This window comes from Neopelma chrysocephalum, unplaced genomic scaffold (assembly GCF_003984885.1).
Source record: "Neopelma chrysocephalum unplaced genomic scaffold, ASM398488v2 Primary Assembly neopelma1_147, whole genome shotgun sequence".
Classification (NCBI taxonomy): Eukaryota; Metazoa; Chordata; class Aves; order Passeriformes; family Pipridae; genus Neopelma; species Neopelma chrysocephalum.
The window spans coordinates 12,013,191-12,039,239 of record NW_020897809.1 but is presented as its reverse complement, the minus strand read 5'-3'; the positions used below and the strand labels follow the sequence as shown (position 1 = coordinate 12,039,239).

At 45.8% G+C, this 26,049-nt stretch overlaps 2 protein-coding genes across 4 annotated transcripts in view; one reads left to right on the top strand and one right to left on the bottom strand.

The window, feature by feature from the left end:
- The window catches only part of LRIG1 (leucine rich repeats and immunoglobulin like domains 1), a 92,380-nt gene extending 69,414 nt beyond the window's left edge, over positions 1–22,966 (top strand). The window contains exons 9-19 of the mRNA XM_027700383.1: positions 3,283–3,363; positions 8,303–8,374; positions 9,645–9,716; positions 11,652–11,815; positions 13,799–14,119; positions 14,785–15,066; positions 15,598–16,017; positions 17,328–17,450; positions 18,031–18,177; positions 19,300–19,608; positions 19,851–22,966. Coding sequence (XP_027556184.1) covers positions 3,283–3,363; positions 8,303–8,374; positions 9,645–9,716; positions 11,652–11,815; positions 13,799–14,119; positions 14,785–15,066; positions 15,598–16,017; positions 17,328–17,450; positions 18,031–18,177; positions 19,300–19,608; positions 19,851–20,077 — 2,218 coding nt within the window. The 3' untranslated portion in view covers positions 20,078–22,966. The remainder of the gene's footprint in view (positions 1–3,282; positions 3,364–8,302; positions 8,375–9,644; positions 9,717–11,651; positions 11,816–13,798; positions 14,120–14,784; positions 15,067–15,597; positions 16,018–17,327; positions 17,451–18,030; positions 18,178–19,299; positions 19,609–19,850) is intronic.
- The window catches only part of SLC25A26 (solute carrier family 25 member 26), a 97,929-nt gene continuing 85,318 nt past the window's right edge, over positions 13,439–26,049 (bottom strand). For 2 of the 3 annotated variants that reach the window (XM_027700384.1, XM_027700385.1), the window contains one exon: positions 25,346–25,800. In XM_027700384.1, coding sequence (XP_027556185.1) covers positions 25,704–25,800 — 97 coding nt within the window. In that variant the 3' untranslated portion in view covers positions 25,346–25,703. Of the gene's footprint in view, positions 13,451–25,345; positions 25,801–26,049 lie in introns of those variants that run through there. The other variant, XR_003536950.1, reaches the window with a different exon arrangement.

The following is a 26,049-nucleotide window of genomic DNA, read 5'->3' as shown; positions in this document are numbered from 1 at the left end:
GAAATTAAGAGGTTGGGCTTGGGATCTTATTATACCAGAAGTGTAACAACACATGAAGCTTCACCCAGTCTTTGATCCAATCTTAGGAATAAGAAGCTGCTGCAAGTACCATGAGAGTAACCAGAAGTCTTTCTCTTTAATGCAGAATTTGGTTCATTTGTGTCATGAATTGCTCTGTGCTCTGATTTTCACGGTAAACTCTGAAAAACAAAACAAGTTGCCATCCTATCAAAGGAAAAGTTTTATGTGCCCTCATATTGAATTGCAGAGTGATTCATCCAGCGGTGGCTGTGGCCATTTAACACAAACTTTTATTTTAAAGTAACTGACACAACATAATACCTGGAAATGTGACACTGGAAATGAGCTTGCTAATCCAAATAGCAGTTTTTAAGATTGTAGGACTAACAGAGCACGTTAGACAGATCAGTGTGAACCTCCTCTGGGATCCCAGCTCTAGCATTGTCCCATTGTGCACTGTTAACCCAAGAGCTGTGTTAGATTGCAGTACATCTGGGCTTGTCTTATGAGCATAAGAAGATGGGGAATCCTGCTCTAATTGTCCATTCCTGAAGCCGTGTTGTCTCTGTCTCCTTGTTGGTACCTGCAGGGCTGGTGGCTGCTCTCCTCTCTCTGGGAGCTGCAGGCTCAGCACCTTCGTCTGGCACATCACAAAGTTCTCACAGTCCACATTACAGCACCAGCCACACTCCCAAGCTGGTTGGGTTCACAACACTGGTTTAATTCTTCCTTCAAAAGAAAAAAAACACACTTTGATACTTTTATTCCTCTTCAGAAGCCCATTGTGGCCCAAGTCATTAAAAGGAAATGGGAACAGAGAGATCTTCCGTCTTTACAGTACTTTTTTGCATCTTACTCTTTCCTTTATTGAAAGTTCATAGTGAAGGGAGTGACTGGAAAGTGAGTTTGGGTTTTGTTTGCTTTTTTAAAACTTAAGCCAAAGCCTTTCAGCCACTGGGCATTCAGAAAGGGACCTCTCTGAGGCAGCTGTCAAGACCGGAACTAAAGGTTTCCAAAGAAAAATGGAGGGGAAGGGGAGCTGGTAGTTCTCTTTGCTCTGCAGTGAATGTGGAGCCTCTTTTATGTCCCGGGCAGAGGGGGGAGGCGGAGAGGGAGTGTGTGAGCGAGCTCTAATTTAATAAAGAGAAAGGCCTATTGGGTCCTGCACCTGGTGAAAAAGAGCCGAGCATGCTTTAATTATGGGCTATTGTTGGGGAGCCTTTGGTGGGTGTGAAACTGCTGAAATGTGGAGCTATTCAAATAGAGGTCAGGCCCGGAGACCTCGGAGCACAATGATTAACAAGGCTGCGAGCATTCAAGCTCAGCCAGCCAGAAAGAATAGGAAATTGGCAACAGGGGCTGGGAGAGGAGTTGGAATACAAAGAGAGCTGGGCCAAAATACCCCACTCTTTTTTTTCCTCCCTCTCTCTATTTTCACTCATTTGTTAAAAAGGTTTTTATTCCTTCTTTCTAACACTAAACCTTTGAGTTGCCTTTGGATGAACAAGCAATACCATTTTCTTTCCCTTTTTCAAGAAAGCACAATGTGTGGCAGTCAATTAATAAAAGTGTGTGTCAGGGCTCCTACAGGCTGTTCCCACTTGTCTGTCTCTGCCATGGGAAAGGGTTTGCAGCTCCAAAGACCAGTAGCCCGTGGTGAAACTGAAGAGGAGAAATGTCTGAGAAGGGATTTTCCCTTACAAAACAAACAGAACAGCGGACACTGGCTTGGCAACCATAGGGAAGAGATAGAAACTCAGCTCCAGGAGGATGTATTTGCTCCTGTCCCACTTGAACAGTGCTAGAAATGCCATCACATCAAAGTGTCTCTCCTGGACTTGTCTCTTGTGCCACCACAGCATTATGTGCGCTCACACCCCGCGGGGATGTTGAGATTTTGTCCACCCACAGATCACCCTGACATCCACAGTGCTGTTGGCTAAAGCCAGGGTTCCCTAGGGACAGGAGATTCAGGTCTCAGGCTGAAGCCAGCTGAGAAGCAGGAGCTGTGGCTTTTGGCCATCTCCCTTCACGTCTTTAGTTTTTACACCAAAGCCGAGAAAGGAGCAAAGACTGCAGCCAGCTGAGGTACTGGGAGCAAAAACCTCAGCTCCATCTCAGCTGAGGAGAACCATGCCCTTACTGAAACTGTTCTTTTCATTTTTGAATTTCTTTTCCCTTCTTGTGAGTTACTGTGTATTTGTGCTGCAGAGCCCAGCAACTGCACTGTAATGCCTGTGTGAAGTGTTGCAAAATGCAGGGGGGGTTGTTTTTTCTTTTCTGGTCTTAATATTTTTTTATCTGGAAATGTTCTGATAATAATCTTCAAAAGGTGCAAAAGGAGTACCTGAGGGTTCAGGGGTTATCTAGATAGTGAAGTTCACTTTGGTGTTGGGTTTTGCCAGGTTTTAAATCAGAGTGATGTAACAAAACCAACAAAGCCTATTTGGTTTTTCTTTCTTTTTCCTTAACATTAGAAATGATGAATTTCTGTCTGTGTTGCTGGGTATTCATTGCTAGCTGGAATTAAAGCTAGGAGGGAAGGATTTTTAAACAGACTGTTTAAACAGCTTTTGTGGATCTCTGTGTTTGTTCTCTCTGCTTGTTTTTCTTCAGAGCTCTTTGACTCTTGTAATTGATGGTCAATTTGAAAGCCAAAAGAAGCTAACTCTGAAAAAGGAATTCTTACTTGTTTTGTTGTTTTGGGTTTTTTTTAAATGTGGTTATGCAGAGAGTTAGGCTGGTGTAGGGATGCTGGTGCTTTCCTTTGTTGAGTTTTCAAGTTCATTGCCAGAAAAAATGCAGCTTTGTAGCAAATACACCAAATCATCTTGCTAAGATGCAGCTATAGACAAATACATGTATGCACTGGGATAGCCAAAGTGTAGCATTTAAGGACAGCTGTTTATTTCAGTTTAGTTTTGACACTTTATTTTCATTTTCCTCCTTCTGTTTGGATGCACAAAACTAGGAGAGGACTGAAGCTGCTTGTTAAAGAGTATCTGTCTGCTCCTGTTGCTGTCTCAGAGGGTTTCAGCTAGGAATAAGCCAGGAGTATTTTTGGAATGAACCATCCCAGAATGGGTCAGTGCAGGAGAAGAGATTAGTAATGCTTTGCTGCAGGACTCTGCATTTTCTGATAACCACTAGGAGAAAATGGGAAGCTCTCATGTCATATTCTCCAACTTTCTTCCATTTGTTTGTGACAATGAGACTGGGACTAAGATGCTGATTCCAGGCTTTCTCTTGTCCTCTCCCCAGGGAACTGGACCACAACGATATCTCAGGCACAATAGAAGATACCAATGGAGCCTTCACAGGCCTGGAAAACCTGAGCAAGCTGTGAGTATCCCTGGGTTTGAATTCTGCAAATTTAAAAGGGGTGAATCTGTCCCCTCTAATGCAGCCTTTCCTCCCTTTGGAACAAGATAATCAACAGAAAATCTGAGATGTGATAGTTTTGCAGGCTCACTGCAAGAGTGCAAATGACATTTCTAAGGAGGTACGAGGCAATTATATCCTTTTAAAGTGGTGAACAGATGATGCCACATACTGTAGTTCAGAGACACCGGAGAGAGAAGTTTAAGTTGTTTCATTTGAAAAATTCAGCACAACTGTTCCTCACTTCTAAAAGCAAACAAACAACAAAAAGGACCCCTTGCAATCTTCAGCCAAGCACTGATTGATGCAGCAAATAACAATAAACAGAAGAGAAAAATCACCCCACTTCCTGTTACAACAGAGGATTGAAACAGGATTCGTTTCTGTGGGATACTCTGTCTGAGAGTGATCTTTTGGGCTTGCTTCCATGTGCAGCGACAATAAAAGGCACCATGGGGCACAGGCTCTTGAAGAGATAAAAAGAAACCCAAGGCAAGCATGCGCCTTGCAAATGTTTATGGCTTGCTCGACCTTCGCAGGGATTTTCACATTGCTCAGTGCAAGTTCCTATTCCATTTGAAATGGGCCATATAAATCAGCCCTGTCAGAGCAGCCTCTGATGGCTTGTGACAAATCAAGAGTCTCTAATCATTACCTCTTGCCTTTGTTGAAGTTCTCAGCACCCCCCCATCCTGCTGTCTCTGATGCTGGGATGGCACAGCCAGAGGTGCAGTAAAAGTACCTCGATGGATAGCAGATGGCTGGAATGAATCCTGGCAGGCGGGATATTGTCATGCTCTCATTAGAGGCTCCTCAGGGAGTGGGACGAGCTATGGCAGGATTTGTGGGGATGTAATGCTTAGAGAAGGAGAATTTGAAATCACAGACAGAGGTGGCATTTGATGGTTGCTGAGGGGAGTCACTGGGTCCAGGGAGAGGGAAACCAAGTTGTAGCTGCAAGTAAAGTGAGGCAGAAGGCAGAGCAGGATTTAAGGATGGGGGGAGCCAGGCAGGGAAGTAGAAGTAGTGTGTGGGATAGAGAGGCCAGTAGGAATTGCTCTGCACATGGAGTCGGGAAATCTTCCCACAAGTTGCTACAAAAAAGACAGAGGAGCAGATGTGGTGGGTGGAAGAGTCCTTGGCTGCTTGAGTGAAGTTTTTGGTTTGACTGAGGAAACCAGTGAAACCATGTGAGCAGTTAGAAGGGTAATGGGGGCAGAGACTTTGTCCACAGGAATTTGCAGGCTGCAAGGATTGTGAGTCTGTAGTTCTGCTTTGACAAGGGAGGAGAAGATGAAGGAAAGGAGTGGAGAGAGAGAGAGCGAGCTGTCCTGGTGGGACATCCACTGTAGGACATCTCTCCAACATGGCTACTGGCATGGGAGGAAAAGTAGTGGTCCCGTGTGATTGGGATATGTTAGAATTGCTGGATGCAGCAGATAACTGGAGAGAGGTGATAAAGCCGGAGGAGACAGCATTGAAGGAAAGAGTTCAGCAAAAGGATTGACTCAGCAACCAGGAACAGTGAGTCCTGTTGAGCTGTGGGGGTCAGGCAGAGGCCAGGAGGTACAGCAGGGAGCGGGAGGAGAAAGGAAGGGAGCGGGGGCAGCCTGTGGGGTTGTGTGTTGGGAGCTCTGGGCAGAGGAGCTGTCACTCCCCTGTGAAGTAGCCATGGCCTGATCGGGTGTTTATCATCTGGCACAAGGAGCCCCTTCAAAAGATGGCTGGTTTGGGCTGCCAGTAGCAAAGGATGCAGTGGGGGCTTGTGCAAGACTAAGGAAGTTGGGTTTGCATCTTTCTTTGCATTGCTGACCTGTGTCTTTCATTGCACATGGACCTGGGCCAGCTCTGAGTGTGGCTGAACACAGGGAGGGACATGTGCAGGGAAGTTGGGGGGGGGGATTGCAGTACATTTTATAGCTTGGAAGAGCACTTGGGTTGGTTTTGGGCAGGCAGGAATGGTTTGAGTACCTAACAGAACAAACCTACTGTGGGACAGACAGCTTGCTGGGATCACTCATTGTCATCCAGAGTGTAAGGCTAGAAAACCCCTCAGAATATGAGATTATTTTATTTCTTGAGGCATTTTGAGGATACTTGGGAGTTGCCACTTTTAAAAGGATCTCCTCAGAACTGTTTTAGCTCATCAGCACATAAATCCCAAACTGGTGATTTCTAAGGCTGAAGTGAGTATCAGGATTTTTTCCTAAATAAAAGATCAGCCTTTACAGCAAACATTTCACTGTGTGATTTAGGGCCTGTGTTTAAACCGTCAGCCGGCTTTAAATGCATTAGCATACAAAAAATAAATGGGCACTTCAGAGGAGACCTTCCAATGAATTAATAATCACCTCAGCTCTGTGGAGATTGCCTTAAAAGCCGTTCCCCTTTGATCTGGCACAGATTAGCCTCTGAAAGGATTTAGCACAGAGAGGGTTGTTCGCTGACATGAAGGTGTTAAACAGAGATGGGGAGGCCAGTCACTTTAGCCTTCTCTGAATTATATATGAAGCTCTCCAGGATGGAGAGCACAGGCCTAAATTAAAATGTTGTTTCAAGAACGGGAGTTGAGAAGCACCAAAGCATAAAAAGCGTCGATGGAATCACTGGGGAACAAACGAGGTTCCTAATTACTCAAGCTGCTAAATGTAACCGGTTTTTTTGATGGCTCACTCAGCGACTGAGATCTTCCTGCAGGTGTACAACTGGCAGGAGGAGAAAATACTGCTTTCTAATGAATTGCGTGCCTGGCATGTAATTACACTTGAGCAATCACGGGGAGAGCTGTGCCCGGCTCTGCCGGTGGAGGAGCGCTCAGGGATGGCTGTGAGCTGGCTAATTGTGAGCTGCATCCTGCTGCCTTCACATTCCAGCCTGCCACAGCCCTTTGGAGGGGGCTGCTGGGTTCAAACCATTTCAGTTTTGGAGAAGTGCACAGTTGAAATCCGCAAGGTGTAACTGAGTTTCAGGAGTTCCCCGAGGCCTGGCTTTGTTATGTGTGTTATGTATTTCTCATGTGCAGCCATAAATTTGTATGTACCTACACAAGTACACAGTACATTGTGTATTCCCATCCCCAGATCTCTGCCCAGATAAGTAAACAGATATCGTCAGTATCTCCAATTTTCAAAGTCCAAAATCTACTATAAACAGTCAGTAGAAATCTCCAATTATCAAACTCAAGCTCAACTTAATTTTTTCAACAACAGATGCCCATCTAATTTTCATAGAACCATTAAGGCTGGAGAGGTGATCAAGTCCAGCCGTCAGCCCAGCACCACCACCATGTTCACCATTAAACCATGTCCTCAAGTGCAATATCCACATGTTTGTAGAACACTTTAGGAATGATGACTCTGCCACTTCCCTGGACAGTCTGTTCCAATGCTTTACAACCCAATTCTGTGAATAATTTTTTCCTAATATCTAATCTAAACATTCCCTGGCACAACTTGAGGCCAATTCCTCTTATCCTTATTACCCTTATCATGTCCTCATAATACCCTTATTTAGGAATAGGACTCCAAAGATCAGTGGATGGAAAAATGGATGCAGCCATATGACCAGCGTTTGCATATAGTAAATTATTTACTGTATTAATCCTTCTAATGGATTTTTCAAAGTCTTCATTAATGCAACATCCCTTTTACCAATGATGGTGCACATGATTGCACACATCTTTTGGTGCTGGGGGGTATTTCATCCAGAGCAAACAGCCACGTGCACTTGGATGCAATGGACAGGACCTCTGACAACCTCGGGTTTGGTGCTCTAACAAGGAGCTCAGTAAAGCTCTCCGTAGATATTTAGAATGATTCCGTCAATAAAGTAGGTTGCAGATAGATCACACCCTAAATTGAAGGTAAACTCTTGAAGGAAAAGTCAAAATCTAAGGCAGCACTAGATGTGCCAGTTTTTGACCTGAGGTGAGGACTTGTATTGGACACCATGTGATGCAGATGGTGATAAAAGATGCACCTGGAGGATAAACCTTAGAATGAGCTTGGGGAAGGAAAGCAGTTCCTAATTAATGGCAGTGATTGATGTTTCATTAAAACAGGTGAGGAGACTGTCCATTTGGCACAAACCCTGCCCCTGACCGATCACCACTGGTCAATATTTATAGAGAACTGTTACTTTGGAGGTGGCAGCTGGGCTGGGATCTCTCCAGCTGGCTGTTGCCCACTGATAGTCCCTCTCGTGCTGCTGCTGATTCAGAGGAATGCTCTCTGGTCACAGATGCAAGCCAGCACGTTCCTCGGCTCTGGACATTACCTTTTCTACTTTTTGCCCCTTGAAATTACCGCTTGGCTATGATTTGTTGCATTGTATTATTTTGCAGTTGCATTTGTAATGAGCCAAGGAAGGAAGCAGCAGTGCCTGCAGTCAGCTGCTGTGTAAACGTGCAGTCAAGGGCCAGCCCTCAGTCCTGCGTGCAAATGACCATTCAGGCCAAGCAGTGAATAAATCACCACTCTTTTCCTGTCTGGGAAGAAGTTTGAAATGAAAAGTGTTTCAGGGAGAGACCAATATCTTGTTAAACTGTCATTGCACTTAATCCTGTCCTCAGTCAGCCTGCAAAGAATAGAGGGGACCTTCTGTTACTCAGCAAGCTGGTTTCCAAGCGCGGGAGCAAACCTGCCTTTTTACGTGATATGGCACATTCCCTTCTGCCCTGTCATCACTATTAAATTCAAATACAGATAAAAGGATTTAATTTCAGGAGCAGGAAAGCGAGTGTGCTCCAGCCCTCTTAATCTCTGTGCAGTTCAGATTTCGCGGGATTTGCACTGAGCGCCGATATCAGATAAAGCCACGCTAATTGTGTTCCTTCTTTTTGTGCCTCCCTTCTCCCCATTTTCTTTCTGTTTATCTGGCGCTGGATGTTTGGAAACTACAGAACTCTGTTTGGAAACAAGATCAAGTCAGTGGCCAAGAAAGCGTTCTCAGGATTGGAGGCCCTGGAGCACCTGTGAGTAACCCACCATGCCTCAGAGCCTGGGAAGGGGGGTCTGCCAAAAGTAGCTGCTTGAGAGATCTGCTAGCAATTTAATAGTGTCTTTGTAAACTGAGAAGCCAGTCCATTTGTGGGGGCCACCTGCTTCCTTCTCATTATAAGTCCGCCTCAACTTTGGCCTTTTTTTGTGCCAGGAACAAAGTTATAGAACATATGGCAAATCTGCATGCTCTTTAATTTTTTGATTTGTTCTTGGATAAGTATCGCCTTGACTTGCACATTGCTGCTTTGCAGGCTGTTACCAATGAAAATACACTGTTTCAGATGTAGTCCTCTCTCCTTCTCCCTTGCCCCAACTTCCTTCTAAATCCAGGCTCTGGCAGTGGTGCATGTTGCAGATGGCTGCTGACAATCCAGGCACTGAACATCTCCATTCAGCACAACCACCTTAGAGCCACTTGCAACAAGCACATTTTGGCTGCCTCTGTGATTTTGTTCTGTATCCCAAGGCTGATGACTCCAGCAGAGATTCATGAATAACCTCCTTTCTGGATTAAGAGAGTTAAAGTATATGTGGCTGTGCTCTACATGTTTTATTGGCTGTTGAGTGTATGAAATGCTATGGCCATTGAGAGCACACTGAAGGGTTGGAGCTGCCTGACTGGGGCTACATTCCCAAATAAAGGTGCCCTTAATGATCTACTGAGATTTTCCTCTTCAAGCAGTGATTGTCTGCCCTGCATGTCACTTAGTAAACTTCAACCCTAAATCTGACACTGTGCTTTTTCAGAGAGGAAATGAATCTTTTATTTAGCAATAGTTATGAGTGAAGCTTTTAAGAATCCCTGCTTTTGGAGACATTGTGATGTTTTTTTCAAAGTCAACAGTATTCTCTGCAAGTCCCTTTCAAATAACTCCTCAGATGTTGCTCAGTGCAAGTATTTGCTTTCTTTATGTTTGCTGAAGGTCCAACTTGGGTATGACATTCCTGACTATCTTTGGTTATCGAGGGGGCTGAGGAATTTCTGAGCTTTGGATGGTGGAGGTAGCTGAGACTGAGAAAACATAGTGAGAAGATGGGGTAGGGAATGGCTTAGTGATTTATTCCTGTAATCTTTATTGACTGACTGTTGTTCGGGAATACTTAACCAAAATCAAGGTGTTTTGAGGAACATTTCCATGAGCTGCAAGTGCATATGGCCTTAAGAAGCAGCTACCAAGTCAACAGCTACTGTCCCAGTCATAGCATCCCTTTTGTTCACGTTGCCTGTGGTTGTGCCTGCAGGAACCTGGGGGACAATGCCATCCGCTCCATCCAAGCCGACGCCTTTGCCAAGATGAAGAGCCTGCGCCAGCTGTAAGTGATTGCCCTGCACACCCCACTCAGGGGGCAGGGACCCTCCTTGTCCTGGACGTGAGCAGTAGCACAGGTGTTGTCTGTATTTCCACTCATTTATTTCCCCCTCCCCTCTATCCTCCTCTGAGGGGTATTTTTACACGTGAGTAGCTGTCACGGGAACATCTCGCATTTAATAGTGAGTGAAATTAGATCATTGGGACAGGTTCTTCCAGCAGGTTTGCATCTGTGCAATTATTCCTGTCTGCTCAGGAAGTCCAGCCCTGGTCCTGTTAGCCTGCTATCCTCCTCATGCTGCCATGGATTTAATTCCCAGTGGCTCATCTGCTCCCTTGCCATGCCTGTGTTTAGGGTTCACACACAGGACTGATATTTCAGTGATAAGCACCATTTGAACTGCATCCACTTGTCATCCAGCCTTTTGGTGTAAAAATACGGATGTGTTATCAGAGCTGCTGCTTGTGCTCCAGGCCGGGGCTCTGCACTGTTATCAGATACTGTTTCCAGTCTTGCCTGGTTTCCTTTTCTCCTCTTCTCCATAAATATTTAATCCACTGTCAGTGCATTGCTACACTCTGGAGTAGTGCAGTGTCTGTGGAACACAAAATCACTTATTTGGTATTTGGTCAGGTACAGGTTCTTCTTCCTGACATTGGAAATGAGAATCAGATGGTCACTGTTAGCAGTGACATTTAATACCAGTGACTGGGAACGAATAAGATAAACGGTGCATGTCTGTTGTGTGTTTAACCACCTTATCTTTTGCACTGGCTCTTGGAACAAAATTGAGGTGAAAGATTGATCTTATTAGGGAAGAATTAGTGAGATCCCAGATACTGTGAAGGAATGTTTATACCATGGAGAAGTTCAGATAGAGGACATATACATGCAGAATGCATTATGCTGAAAGGTCTCTGTGACCTGTCCCAACTAACCAATAGCATTTATCCCATAATGCCACAATTTGGCCCAGAATATTAAAAAAACACATTAATCCTGAGGCTCCCATTTTCTTTGCTCCTTTTTTCACAGCTCTTTTCCTAACAGTAGGTGCTAAGTTACTGTTTGGATCATAGAATCATAGAATTCTGCAGTGGTTTAGTTTGGAAGGGACCTTAAAAATCATCTAGTTCCAAGCCCCTGCCATTGGTGGTGGTGGTGGGGTTTGGAACTCAGGATTTCTTAGCATCTCAGGATGCTGAGAAATGTTTTTGTGTTTTGCTTTCCAAACTAGTGAGTGTTTCTATTGAGTTTACACAAATACCTTTGGTCACTCCTCTTCCACTGCTTCTGTTAATCAGTAAACACAACTCCAGCTACGCCTCTCATCCTTGGTGATGCCAGTGTGTGAATATGCACCTTATGGAAGGCAGGGCCTCTCCACTTACTGCCCTAGGGTTGGCCACAGAGGGAACTCAAGGCCTTACAGTGGGAGTTGGGCATCCTCTCACTGTTCAGCAGTTAAGTCCTGAATTTGTTCCCACCAAAGATGCTCAAACCACAGAAGCAGAGGAGGAATGTGTGTGGTAATGAGGGATGAGAGAGGGCAGGACAGGCTGTACTGTTGTCTTGTGCCTCTGTTGCATCTCTCCATTGCAGATGATCTGCCTCAGCCTTTATCCCTTAAGCCAGGGATAACATTGCTTATCTGTTCCTGGGGATCACTCTGGAAGGTGGTTAATAAATACAAGGTGCTAGAGAGTGTCACTGTAGTACGGGAGTGGGTTGCTCTATATGGAGATGAAGTGCTGTTTAAATGTGTCATGTATTTAACATCTTTAGTGCCTCGAGGACATTCCTGCAGGCCTTTTTTCCCTTCCACCCATGCTGGGGGGGGCGGGAGGAATGTGTCTGACATGAAAGGGCTGTGAGCCTTCCAGCCTTCTCTCCGTGTAGGACTCACAGCAGGCTGGTGTTGGTTTTGTTTCCCTGCAGCCACATTAACAGCGACAGCTTCCTCTGCGACTGCCAGCTGAAGTGGCTGCCCCAGTGGTTAGTGGAGAAGGAGCTGCAGTCCTTCGTGGTGGCCACCTGTGCCCATCCTGAGTCACTGAAAAGCAAAAGCATTTTTGCCATCCTGCCAGAAAGTTTTGTGTGTGGTAAGTCTCGCCTGCGTGTTTTGAGGTTCTATGAAGGGTAGGACTCACTTGGGAAACATTTTCTTTTGACTACCAGCATGTTATTACGAGAGGGTTTCTGTTTTGTTTTGTTATTCAGTGGGATCAAAGGAAGCCCAAGCCTGCATTTTAAAAATTTGTCATTGGCTACAATTTATTTCCCACCAAAACCACACAGTGCATTGCTTGAATCGAGTGTATTCCGTGCAGGGCTCCCTGAGTGTTAAATCAAAAGGGACTAATGCCTGTTCCACTTCCAGATGGGGCTGCACAGAGACTTGCTCAGTCCTCTCAGCTTGATACTATCAAGACTGCAGCTGTAATTTTTTCCTCTCTGCAGTGTTCTGACCTGCTTTTGTGGCTTTGTGTTCTTCACGTATCTTTTCTCCCTCTTGGAAATAGCAAAGAGTTGAAAAGCAGAGGAGAATCTCCATCACAGCTGATTTTTTGGACCAGTAAGGCCCACCCAAATACTGCAGTTGACTCTGCACCTGAGGTGTGGTTGCAAAACAGCTTTACTTAATATCCAGCACACACAAACATCTACTACCTCTCTCATAAAGAAATTTAAATGATCAGAGGAGGCCAAATCGATGCTGCTCATGCGCTCAGCTTTTGGGGAAAAGAAAGGCCTGGTTTGGGAGCCAAACTTTGTGCATTGGTGCCAACCAGTGTGGATCCTGGGTGGAGCTGCAAATGGGTGTTTGAAGGAAAAATGAGCTTTTGCAAACACTGTTTAACTAAGCTGAATGCATGACTTGCATTGAACACTGAGTGGACACTTTGTTCCAGCTGTGGTCCCAAGTCCCTCCTGAACCCCCAGTGGCAGGACTCTGCCTAGGTGGCCTCTGTCTGAGCAGGCTGGGAGGCTTGCTGTGCTCATCTGGAAAAAGAGATCCTGAAGGCTCCATCCCCACAGCAACATCACAAAGCAAAGACAGCTTTGCTTCCTGGTGCCTGCCAAGTCCTCCAGGCACTAGTATACTCCTGGTTCCAGAGGCCTGGCTGTTTAATTAAACCTTAGTCAAATATTAAATTACACCATTTGTAGAAATCTAATAAATGAATCTGCTTGGACCCTTGCTAAAACCAACAGTCTTCAGGGCACAGAGAGAGTGTGTGAAGCTTTCCACTCCAGGCAGGTGACAGAGGCAAATACAGCTGCTTCTGCTTTGACAGCACAGGCTGTGTAGAGTCATAGAATCCTTCAGGTTGGAAAAGACCTGCAAGATCATTGAATCCAACCGTCAACCTACTAGTGCCAAGCCCACCTCTAAACCACATCCCTGAGTGCCACATCTACATGTCTTTTCAATACCTCCAGGGATGGTGACTCTACCATTTCCCTGGGCAGCCTGTTCTGGTGCTTGACAACCCTTTCGGTGAAGAAATTTTTCCTATTAGCTAATATAAACCTCCCCTGGCACAGCTTGAGGCAATTTCCTCTTGTCCTGTTGCTTTTTCCCTGGGGGAAGAGACCAATGCCCACCTCACTACAACCTCTTGTGGGCATTTTTCCCTAGAGGTGGCATTTGCAGCCCTCTAAGTGCCCTCCTGCTCTCCCATCCTGCTTCATGCTAATGCAAACCTGGAGGTGAAGTTGTAAGTTCAGTCGTGCTCTTCATGCATGGGTTGTACAAGGAAGGATATTTTCTTTAGACCATAGTGTCTTTCTCAGGTTCAGCTACATTGGTGAAGGAGCTGGGCATTTTGTAGGTGTCTGACAGCCCACTGGTGACAGAAGGACCCAGAGGAACAACAGTCCCACCTAAACCAGCCCCTCAGTGGAGTTGTGCACTACAGAGCCAGCCTTGATGCTGCAGTGCATGTACAACAGTGGGTATAAAAGCAGATGTGCAATAATAACTTCCACTTATGCACTGTTCAGTTTCTCATTGCATCTCTTGGCTTGCTGCAGTCTTCCCTCATAGTCCAGCACTAACCACTCCTGCTGTTTTCCCTCAGATGATTTCCCCAAGCCACAGATCATCATCCAGCCCGAGACCACAGTGGCAGTCCTTGGGAAGGACATCAGGTTCACCTGCCTGGCCGCCAGCAGCAGCAGCTCCCCCATGATGTTTGCCTGGAAGAAGGATAACGAGATGCTGCACAACGCCGAGATCGAGAACTTTGCCCACGTGCGGGCGAAGGACGGGGAGGTGATGGAGTGCACGACCATCCTGCACCTCCGGCACGTCACCTTCGCGCACGAGGGGCGCTACCAGTGCATCATCACCAACCACTTCGGCTCCACCTACTCCAACAAGGCCCGGCTCACAGTTAATGGTGAGTGGGAAGTTGCTTTCTCGTTCCTTTTCTCAACCTGATCTGAAACACGGTACAATTCCTTAGGACTTGTTTCTGGTGGGTGGTTATTCCTGAGGGTTCATTCCTGATGGTGAGGAGCTCTTAACCTCTTCACAGCAGCTGTCTGTAGCTCAGTGGATGGTGAGAAGTGGCCTGTGAGGAGCACACGCCTGGTTTGGGATGACCGCCACCCAACCAAGCACTTCAGCACATTCTTAACAGCTTTAGCTGCATCTCTTTGGCTGTTCAGGTAGAGTCTTTGCCCAGTAAAATGGGCCAATGAAAATGAAAATAGCCAGTGAAAATGAAAATACAAAAGGATACCAGGAAGAGGGATGTCGTGAATTGAAGTTCTGTGTAGGAAAGGTAATAGCTTTTTTTTTCCAGGATAATCACCAAAGAAAATTAGTTTTGATCCCATCTCTATTGATATGAGCAGGGCTGGTCATGGACTCTGCAGACAGGTGTGTTCTCTAGAAACACAGGTTTAGTCCTCAGCAGTTCAGAGACATCCTGCAGAAGCACAATGCCCGTGGGTAATTGTCGCATTAATCCTCGCCGGAAAGGAAAACAGAACCGCTCAGAAAATGGCGTTTTCCCCGTGGGATTGCTCATCCCTTTTCTTTTGTTTTCCTTTCTGTCAGTGTTGCCCTCGTTTATCAAAACTCCCCACGACATCACGAGCCGGACGGGGACGACGGCACGGCTGGAGTGCGCGGCGGAGGGACACCCCACGCCGCAGATCGCCTGGCAGAAGGACGGCGGCACCGACTTCCCCGCGGCCCGGGAGCGCCGCATGCACGTCATGCCCGACGACGACGTCTTCTTCATCACGGACGTGAAGATCGAGGACATGGGGGTCTACAGCTGCACGGCACAGAACTCCGCGGGCTCCGTGCTCGCCAACGCCACCCTGACCGTCCTGGGTGAGCCGGGGCCCCTGGAGCCCGAGTGGCCTGGAAGTGGGAGCTGGGAGGGATTGGCTGTTCAAGTGCTCTGCCAGTTGCAGATACAGAAAAGAGACAGAGTTCCTGCTCTGTCTTGTTTCATTCTTTTACACTGTAGTTAACTAACGAAATTAATTAAGAGGGGGAGCAATAAGTCACATTTCCTCTTGTGCCGAGGGAGCCCCTCCAACCAGTGTGTTTGATGTTTATGAAATCCTTCAAAAGGAAATCACCCTCCATCTCTCTTGTCCTACAAAATAATTTATGTCAACTGTTGACCCTTGTCCTCAGGGGTTCCTTTTTGGGAAGACTAACACCAACTGGTTATGGGAAGTGAGGCCTCAGTTGCGGTTGTTGGATCTGTTGTGGTTTGCAGCTGCCATGCTCCTGGGCACGTGCCTGCCTCATGCATTGCTGTGTCTGCAGGAACATCAGGAGTGTCTGTCAGTGCTGTCTAATCTGTCGTTACACCGTCCCCAAGAACTAATTTCTGTGTTTGTTCTCCTGCAGAGACACCATCCTTGGTTCATCCCTTGGAAGATCATGTGGTGTCCGTGGGTGAGACCGTGGCTCTCCAGTGCAAAGCCACGGGGAGCCCCCCACCCCGCATCACCTGGCTGAAAGGTGACCAGCCCCTGGTCGTGACAGAAAGGCACCACTTCACCTCTGGCAACCAGTTGCTGATTGTTAGGAATGTCGTCTTGGAGGATGCTGGGAAGTACACCTGTGAGATGTCCAACACCCTGGGGACGGAGCGCGCGCACAGCCACGTGAGCATCCTGCAGTCCCTGGGCTGCAGGAAGGACGGGACCACGGTGGGGATCATCACCATCGCTGTGGTGTGCAGCATCGTGTTCACCTCCCTGGTCTGGGTCTGCATCATCTACGAAACCAGGAAGAAGAGTGAAGAATACAGCGTCACCAACACAGGTAGCTCCAGTCTCCTGCTGAGGCTTCCTCTGACCTTTCTTGCTGTCAAATGTCCCGCCGAGGGTGAATCAGGGAGCCACACAACCACAATGGAGCAGCAGTTGTCTTATGTCCGTGGTTCTCTTGGCACACAGAGCTGGAACCAGCTTTCACTTGCTGCTGAAGCATGTTCAGAGCTGCATTTCTCCCCTTGGCTTCCTCTTCAGGAAGGTCTTTTCCACTTGGCAGTAGTTCCAGCCATTGCTTTGCTACTTTGATTTTCCATGACCATAAATGATAACTCGAGACAGTCTGGATTATGTCCATGATGCTGAGAACCTGTCTTACTTCTTGGGAATTTGTATTTTCAAAGACTTCAATTTCAAAACTTGAAAAATTAGATTTTGAAGCTGGAATCCCTTTTCCATGTTGGCTGTAAGAGCTGTTGTAACCCTGCTGGTGTGGGATATCTGTTACTTTTTAAGGGAGGAAGTAGTATTTATTTCTTCCTCCTGATATGCAGAAGGGATAATTTGGTGCTGCAATTATGTGTTGCAGTGGCAATAAAGTCTCCTGCCGTCAATATTACGCAGCCTCTGAACAGAACAGAAGTATGGAAGAACCAGCCTAAGACTTTCCCACCCTGCTGGGATTTGCAGCCTTCCTATATTATCCTTAGCTTTATATAGAGTATAACAGGATTTTAAAGACATGGTCTAGGTAGGAAGTCTTGGATACGCTAACAGCAGTGTGATGTATCAATGGGATTCTTTTTTAACTACTTTTTTCAGTCCTGAAAATTTAGGGTTTTATGCCTGGTGTAATAGAGTTTCACTTGGTTTTGTGTGAGAAGGGAAACTGAAATTGCCTCGTAGAAAATGGAGAAAGCCAAGGACAGCCAAGGGGCTTAAGACTTACTTGCCTAAGCGAATCACTTGCTTAAGTGAATCTATGACCCTGTTCTCCAGAATCCTTTTACTCCTGACTTCAGGGGACAGAGGACTTCAGTCAAAGGAGGGACTCTGATTTTCAGGAGAAAGGATTTACTTGTCCTGAAGAAACAGTTCCACTCCACCTACCTTGTACTGACCATGCCAAATGCAGACACTCAAAAGTGCCTTTATCAGCACTATCTCTCACAGCTTTTAAGCTTTTAAAAACCAGGAGTGGGGCTTCTGAAGGGAGAAGAGCACTTAGGCAGCTCTGTTTCCACGGCATCTGCAGAAAACACCAGTTCTAGATCTGGTCCCAAATTTCTCTTGAAAACGTGATTTTATATGCCTTTGAAAATCTTACTGGGAACTGACATTTCTCTGCCCCCACTGCTCTAGATGAGACTATTGTGCCTCCAGACGTGCCGAGCTACTTGTCCTCCCAGGGGACTCTGTCTGACCGGCAGGACGTGGCCATCAGGGTGGACACCCAGCAGCCCAACGGGCACATCGACAGCAACGGTGAGAAAGGGTTTAACTGTTTTCTTCTGCAGTGCTGTATCTGGACTTGAAATGGGGAGGTAGAAATTGCAGCCCAAAATACTTGTGAGTTATCTGAGAGATCTTCATAATGCAATTCTCTGGCTCCTGCACTTATGCAGAGCAGGGGTGTCTTTGACTTCACAGAGCTCTCCTCTCCCAGGAATAAGTGTTCCTGCAAGCAGGCTGCCTCAGAAACTGCTCAGTCAGGCCCTAAGGACTATTTTTTTGCTAATTTTGGATTAGTTTTTTGGCGTCAGATTTACCCATAGTTAAGCTCTACTAGAAAATACAATTAACATTGCCTGTCCCTGCCTTCAGGCTTAGAAATTAAATGTTGGGGTTTTACAGTATTTAAACACGTTAGGGAGGAGAAGTTAAGCGTTCTGAACTGAGATTCCCCTGAGATTGTACAGCATTTATTCTGTTAAACGTTATCTGAAAATTATCTGTTATCTCCACTGCTATTTTTTCTCCCTTCTACAGTAGAAATAAGACTAACAAGTCGTTTAACTGGGAGCAGATGGCTGTACTCTTTAACCAGCTGGTTCGTTTGTTACAGGTATGTGTCAGACTGATGCTGGAAGGTGTCCAGATGTTGAAGCTCCCGCTGTAGGTTGCAGACAGCCCAAGCTGTGTATCAGCTATAATAAAGACACTTGGAAAACTGAAGACATGGCTGATGGAATGCTTGTTCCAGATAAGACAGGTACAAAACCCATTAATCTGGGAAGGCATTTCGTGTTTGTATAGATCAGAAGCCCTCCAAGTCAGACAGAATGAACACAAGAAATTTTTACCTTCAGAGAAAAAAAAGCCCAGAATGATTCTCAGGTGCGAGCACAGTAAATTTACTTTCTTCTGCTTGCTTTGATCCTCTCTCAAGCTTGGATAGTTGGAATTTGAGGAACCATCAGAAAGAGAGACTAAAGCTCACGATCACCATTCCTTGCAGCTGGCTGATGGGAATTTTGATTTGAAATATTCCTAAAATGTGAGAGCGCTTTCAAATTGAAGGTGTTAAATTTTTTCACACTCTTTGAAAGAGGCTGTCGACTTCAAAGCTCAGCCTCATTTTAATTTATTTATTTTCAAAATCTAAAGGTTGTTTTGGGCACTACACCTGCCTCTGCTCTTTGCCAATTTCTTGGGTGTTACGCTCATACTTTTCTATTTTTAGGATGTGTTTTCTGTTCTCTTGCTGTATTGTAACAGCCACACAAAAAGAGCCAGTGAAACAAATTTTCTCTCCAGGAGAAGCTGTAAAGTTTAATAATGGAAAGTTGTTGAGTGCACTAAGGAAATTAACTTTCAACATTTAGCAACCCCTTCCTGCTTGCAACTGCTTTGATTTCAGCTCATCTGTTGTTCCCACTAACAGTAATAGCATATCTGAGATAACAGTGTGAGATGATGGTGATCCCTGTAAAGGACCAGTACAAAAATGAGGAAGGTAAACTTGGTATTTTAAAGCAGGTAGAGGAAAGTTCCACTTTGCATTTCTACCCTGACTAGAAAGCTTGGGAAAGGAAATAAATGCACAAGGCTTTTTTTTTTTTTTTAAAAAGTCACAAATTCTCTGATGTAAAAAACCCCAACCAGCTAAGCCTATTAGTTGAAACTACCTTTAGTGATGGTGGCTACAGAGTTCAGAAAAGCAGGTGTGTGGCAGCCCTGTGTAAAACCTGGAAGTGTCCATGTTACTTAGTGAGAGATTCCCACACCAAACTAAACAGAGCTGCCCTTTCCATCCACAAGTTGTGTGCTCCAGTGCTGACCACTTCCAGCTGCTCATCTTGGTTTGTTGCTGTTTTCCCTTCCTCCCTCAAAGGCTACGGACTGCCCGTGGTGTGCACAGACTGCAGCAGCAGCACGGACAGCATGAACGTCCACATTTACCCCAGGGACTCTGAGTACTACCCTGAGAGCCTTAAGACTGTGGATAACCCCCATCCCAACACCCTGAGCAGCAAGGAACGGAATAGGAAGAGGGGTGCAGGCACCAGCCTTCTTCATCCTCAGCCCTGCAACGGGATTGCCAGCGGCAAGAGGGTGGAAACAGACGGGACCCTCTACCCCAGCAACCACGACAGAATAAGGCCTGTGAGCTCGGCCAGCCCGCTGCTTGCAGACACACACGGTATGTGCTACCCTGGGCTCGATTCTGCTCCTCAGATGCACTGTCAGGGTTAGAGCAGGGCCCTGTGTGCTCCCATCGGTCTTTTTAACTGAGTCAGGGGTGTGAATGATAGCAGCGGGGTTGGTTTATCATAGAATAGAATTATAGAGTCATTAAGGCTGGAAGAGACCTCCAAGGTCATGGAGGATGAGTGCTGGCAGGCTGAGCATCAGCTAACCCCGCTGTCCTTTCGGTTTTTGCAGGCTCTTCACAGGCAGCAGCAAAGCCTTCAGAGCTTAACAACCTTAATTTGGTGAGAGCTTCACCAGCAGGAGGGTCATTAAAGCAACTGAATGTGCTTCCCGAGATGCCCCCAGCACTGCTGGATCTGCAGAGTGCAGCAGAGGTGGAGCAGGTCCTGCTGCCCAGTGGAGCCCAGCCCTGTGACTCCGCTCACGAGCCGAAGCCACCGACCAGGTCACCGGACTGAGAGCACAGACTGGCAGTGCAAATTAACAAACACACTATTATTTTTTTTTTTAATTTTTTTTTTTTTGCACAGAGTATATAGGCTACTTACTTCTACCTCGAATCTCGAACTGATGACCTGTCAAAGGCAACTGACTGAGGTATGAGAAACAAGCTTGTATGGGGAACAAACTCCTGTTCGAGCGTCATCTGATTGTACATAGTTTAAAACTTCCCTGAGAAGTATGAAGTGTTCAAAAGTCAACTTGCATATGAAGCACATAAATGCAAGGGATTATTGTGTAAAGAGAAAAGTATTTGATACAATTGTACATAAGAGTTTTCATATATAAATATATATATATATATCTTTTACAGAGGCTATTTTAATCTTTAGTGCATGGAAAACTGAGTGAAATTTTACAATTTTGGCAATATTGTTTTCAGTATCGGATTGCTGTTAAACTTTGTGAGACAAATAATTCTGGTGCCTTAAATGCATAAACAGAACTTTAAAAAGCCAGACTATTCCAAAGGGACTGTCCTCTTTTCAATGGAAGATCCTTTACATCGAGTACACCTGGGTTGGGGCAATCCCAGGTACAGGTTGGGCAGAGAAGTGACCAAGAGCAGCCCTGTGGAGAGAGACTTGTATTGGTGGATGAGAGGCTGGACATGAGCCAGCCATGTGCATGTGCATGATTCTAAATATCAATTGGGTTACTTAGCACAAATTTCCTTCCCCTTTGAAATTTATTGCACTTAACACATTTAAACAGAGATCTTCAACTGTTTCAAATGAAGTTTATAAGGAAAAAAAAGCAATGGGAAATTACATAGCAACCTGATATTTTCCTGTTGGTGGAAGAACTTAAATTCCTTTATTTTTCAAAACTGCATAAAAATTAGTATTTGAACTGTGACTCTGTGAGATGTTAGAGTGGACCACACAAGAGGCACTAAATAACTCAGCAACAGTGTGGAGCCCCAAAACAACCAGAGGAAAAGGCTGTCATGGCTAGGAAGCAGTCGTTACCAAAATAAATAACTTGTGCAGTAAACCAGGGGTGGTCTCACACAGTGCACCTTTCAAAAACATCATCACAGAAGGTGTTACCTGCCACGTGAGCTGTCACAGCACTGATCACCACAACACTCACTCCCAGAGGATCCAGCTTTTACCTGCGTGAGGTGCCTGTAATGATCCAGCCTTGCCCTGCTTAGAGGGAATAACCCGTGCCAGTATAATGCATATTCACACCCAAAAAATACATCTGTTCTGGAGGGGGTTGGAAACCATAGAGCTGTTTTGTCAACAAAACTAAATCGTGCTCCTAAGGGGACAGCTGTACCATTAATTCATCCGATGCTTTTTTTTCCCTGCAACGCAATATTACACTTTGTAGTTGAACACCATTGGCCCCATCTGCAGCCAGACTCTGTATTATGAAAATATCACCTTCAAGTGAGTTATGCTGCCTCATGCAGCAATTTTGGGCTAGTCAGAAATACACTCATTTAGAAGGAGAATCATGCATTTATGGTTGAATAGACTGCTAAGTGGCAATGTCCCAAATATTTTTATGTGGTCTTTTAAGTTCATCCATTAATGGAGGGGGATAAAGAAATACCCACCTCAGTCAAACAGATCTTTGTCACTTCTGACTTCACTGTGATGCTTTTTATTTATTGAGGGGCTGCCTTCTGTTGGCATCATTACCTGTGGATGGAGGACTCCCAGTTCTTTGTGATTTGAGTTCTGCTAATATGAGGTTGCTAAAACTCTGGTGATGACTACTTTGGGGGAAGGTTCATTAGGGGGGTTTGTTACTTTTTTCCTTAGGAGCAACTCAAATGCCAGTTCCACTGAGGGTGAGTCTGGTGGGAATCCACCTTTGCTAGGGCTGGGGCGCAAAACAAGCATCGGAGGCAAGGGCAGAAACACTTAATTTTCAGTTCAGATTTATCACTTAGGGACCTGCTTGAGTGCTGCCACACCTGTGGGCTTCCAGGGATGCAAGGTGCCCCTTGGTGTTATTAGAAGCTGGTCCTGCCCAGCCTTACCTTGAGGGAAGGACCTCACCTCTGTGCCCAGCAGCTGCTGAGAGTGTCAGTGCAGAGCAGCAGCTGCCCCTGGATGAATGGAGGCGTAATTCAGCCAGTACCTGTCTGTACCAGTTCCTGACTATTGACACGTTTGCACTTTGAGACAGGTGGTGAATTATGTTGAGTGCCAAGTTTATTCAAAGCAAAGGAAATGGATGTTAGAAAATTATAAACCGAGCGTAGTTTTCCCTTTACTGAAGGGAAAAGTGCTCCAGAACCGACTCATGGAACCAGGGACACGGGGAAGGTGGGAATGATACAATGAATTCATTTTGCTGGCGGAAAAGTCATCACCATTGCGGATACAAAAGCATATTTACCACGTTAACATAATGTTTCTGAATAAAGTTAACTGCCTGATGTTATGACTTCCACTAAATATGTGAATTTGCTGCTTCTAAGAGGCAATGTGAAAGAGGAAGTATTACTTTTGTGTACAAAGTTATTTATTTATTAGAAAATTTGGTACAATGTTGTACATTGAAAAACATGTAAGATATTGAAGTGTCTAACAAATGGCATTGAAGTGTCTTTAATAAAGGTTCATTTATAATATTACAGCTGTTTTGTTGAGAGTGAGCTTTTGGGAGTTTCAGTTGAAAATGAAATAAAATTCTAATCCATTGCTATACTCTTTACTGTCTTTCTCTGGTGAAAATGCAAACTAACTGCCAATGTACCCACTTCTCAAATTGGATCATGAGATACTGTGGAACAGCGTGAGGCTCTGGCAGCCTGGTGTGTGGATGGGGTGGAATTTGGGGACTGGATTGAAAGACAGAATAAAGAACTCATAAGAAATAGATTTCCAGTATATCAGCTTGCTTTACTATCTGGCAAATCCCCCTTATCTTGGCACTGAGAACAGAACAGTTGGGGGGGGTGTGAGCGTGTGTATAACTAAAAACAGGGCCAGGACAGCACCAGGCCCAGCTGCAGCTGTGAACACCTCTGGTGTTCCCAAACCCCAACCCCACCCTGGATGGAAATTCCAGCGGCAACTTTGGAGATAAGCCTGAATTCCCGCTTTAACTAAAAATCTCAATTTAGTTTCTGTATATTTAAAAAAAAAAAATAGTATTTCCTCCTCCAAATTATAACTTTGGGTATAAGGCAGGTTGTCTGAGACTACTCGAAGTCCCTTAACACATGTAAGAGTTAAATTTTTTTTAAATGGAAAAGAAAGAGCCTTTAGGAGGCTGGTGCCTGGTCTGAGATTCACGTGTTATCTTACTTTATTCCAGTAATGGGCTAAAATTAATTTTTAAAATTTTGTTAAACTTGAAAAAACATTGCTAAAACTCAAGGCAAAGGGAAAAAAACCCCACATTTTTAGGTCTGTTCCCCGCCCCCCCATAGTCCCAAAACTAAAAATGTCTTTTCCATAAGGATTAGAAAAATTGGTACATGCAGAACAGCCCTGGCCACCTGCTGGGGCTCTCACTTGCCTGGTACTGTTCCTGGGTACCTTTGGCCTTCCCACAGTGATCTGGGATGTGGAGCTGGTCCATCAGCACAGGAGAACGGGAAGCACTGGGTGTACATCTCCTCCCACCATTAGGCTGGCTAAAACAATTTGGCTAGTTGTTTGGCTTATGTTGGGGTTTTTTATAAATTAAAAAAAAAAAATAAATCCAGAATGGTGATGACAAAAACTGATTATGAAATGTTAAATAAAAACAACAAAAAAATGCATCACATAGACCCAACGACTTACTAAAGATGATTATTTACAGTGTAAGTAATTACATGCATCGACTGCACTGCTAACCCCTTCACCATGTTTAAAGAGCAAATATAAGTTAGATTTTGAGACAGAGTAATAAATCTCCTCCTTCCCCAGCCCCTAAAATTGGCTCTGTTATATATATAGAATGTCATAAAAGAGAGACAACCTCCAAGTGGCAGGAACAGCTACACCGAGCCCTGGTAACGGGTAGCGTTAACAACCAGCCAATATGGGACTTGGCTGAAATTCCCCATTTTAATTGAAGATTGTTTTTAAGAATTAAGTCCTTTGTTGTGTATGTTTTACTTGTCTGCCAATTATTTTCTAAGTTTTTGGCCTCTAAAAAGTCTTATTACTATGTCATGGGATGACAGCCTTAGTCATGCTGGGCCAGGTCGCATGTGCTCCCTGGTCATGCACTAACCTGGTTTGGCATTTGTTCCTCCACCTACCTGTATATCATCCTCATGAGGCAAACAGTCTCAAATTCCAGCACTCCAGGGGAACACATCATCCCTGGTACCTCCGTGCTGGGATGACCAGGAAGGAGTTTGCACAGAGCAGGTGTGCAGTGGCACCAGGACAAGCCCGATGCCTGCCCTGCTCACCCAGCACGGCTCAGCCCACCCGTGCCAGCTCCCACCTGCTCATCCCCTGTATGAGGAGCTTCCCAGCATCACGGCCAAGCCCAGGGCAAGGTGTAAGACACCACTGCCTGTCCCAGCCCCGTCACCCATCGCGCTGGCACAGCCCAGGGAGGGGCCTTTTGGTGCTGCCGCAGCCCCTTGGCTTTGCCCACCCAGAGAACCCCAGGCCAACACACTCCACAGCACCACTCAGCCAAGCTGCTGTAAATTTGGAGCTCCCAGCCCTGATGCTGGTAATGATTTTGAGTAATTCCAGTAAGATCTTTTCACCGTGCTAGTCCCTGCACCATTTTGGCCGCTACAGCTTCTGTTTCCTACATAAGAACCGCAGCAGAGTTTTGCTCTGTCTGCCAGCAGCCCCCTGAGAGCCCTCAGGATCAATCCATACATAGCAGGAGAACCCTCATGTTCTCCCTGCCTTGCCCTCCCAGGCTTCCTCCTGGGCTTCAGCACTTGAACCTCCTGCTCCTTCAGCTGCTGAGGAATGAAGACCAAAAGAAGGCAGAGCTCCATGTCTTTGCTCAAGCACAGCTGTAAAATAATACAAGCCTCTGCTTTTACTGGAGAAATGTGAGTCTGATTAATAAAGCTGCACTGGCTCCCACACAGGAATGCTTTCTGAGCACCTGTAGGTATAAACAGGAATATAAACTTCCACAAATACAGCTCAAATCAGAAACAAATGGATGATTGTCTTTTACAAAGAGCTCTCCCAGCCTAGAATACTTTTGGTGCTGTTGGAGGGCAGCAAGGCTGTAACTCTATCAGCCCCTTCCCCTCCCCACGTTATGAGGCAGGTGCCACTGAATGATGAAAACTTGCTTTATTTCAGCCTCCCAGCTCAGCCCCCGAGCTGGAGGTTTCCAAAACACTTTCCCTGCAGGAGTTCTAATAACGCCTTTCACGGCCACCGTAATTAGCTGTTTACCCCCCAAACATTACTTTTTTGGCACAACTCTCACAATGACCTCACTCACTTTCCATGCAGGAAAATTTCATGTTTGGGAAATTGGATTATTGGAGGATTTACTTTTCTCTAACAGTGAGAGTGGCTCTCAGCCTGCGGGACAGCTGCTGTGGCGGGAGGAAGGCTGCGCTCGCGGCCCGACTCCTCCTCCGGCTTCTCCAGCTCCTCGGTGGCCACCGGCAGGACTGGCCGGGCTGGCTCAGAGCAGCAGCTGGCGAGTCTTCTCGTATGTTCCCAGGAAGATGAAGCCTCCCAGGCTGATGGCTGCCATCCGTGGGACAACACCTGCGAACAAGCTGAAGGCAAAGGAAAGGTGACTTCAGAGGGCGAGCAGGGAGCGGGTGTTGCTCGGCCGGCTTTGGAAAACAAAGCCAAGAAAAACTCTGTCTTGCTGATTTCCTAAATCCCACCCCACTGCTCCCTGAAGGAAACCTGTCTGGACTTCCCTAACACAGGACTCCCAAGGCTTGTGATTTTTAACCCCTCTCCACACTCCTCAGGTGCAGAAGGAAAGGGCAGGAGGTCTTTATGGTGGGAGCTCAGAC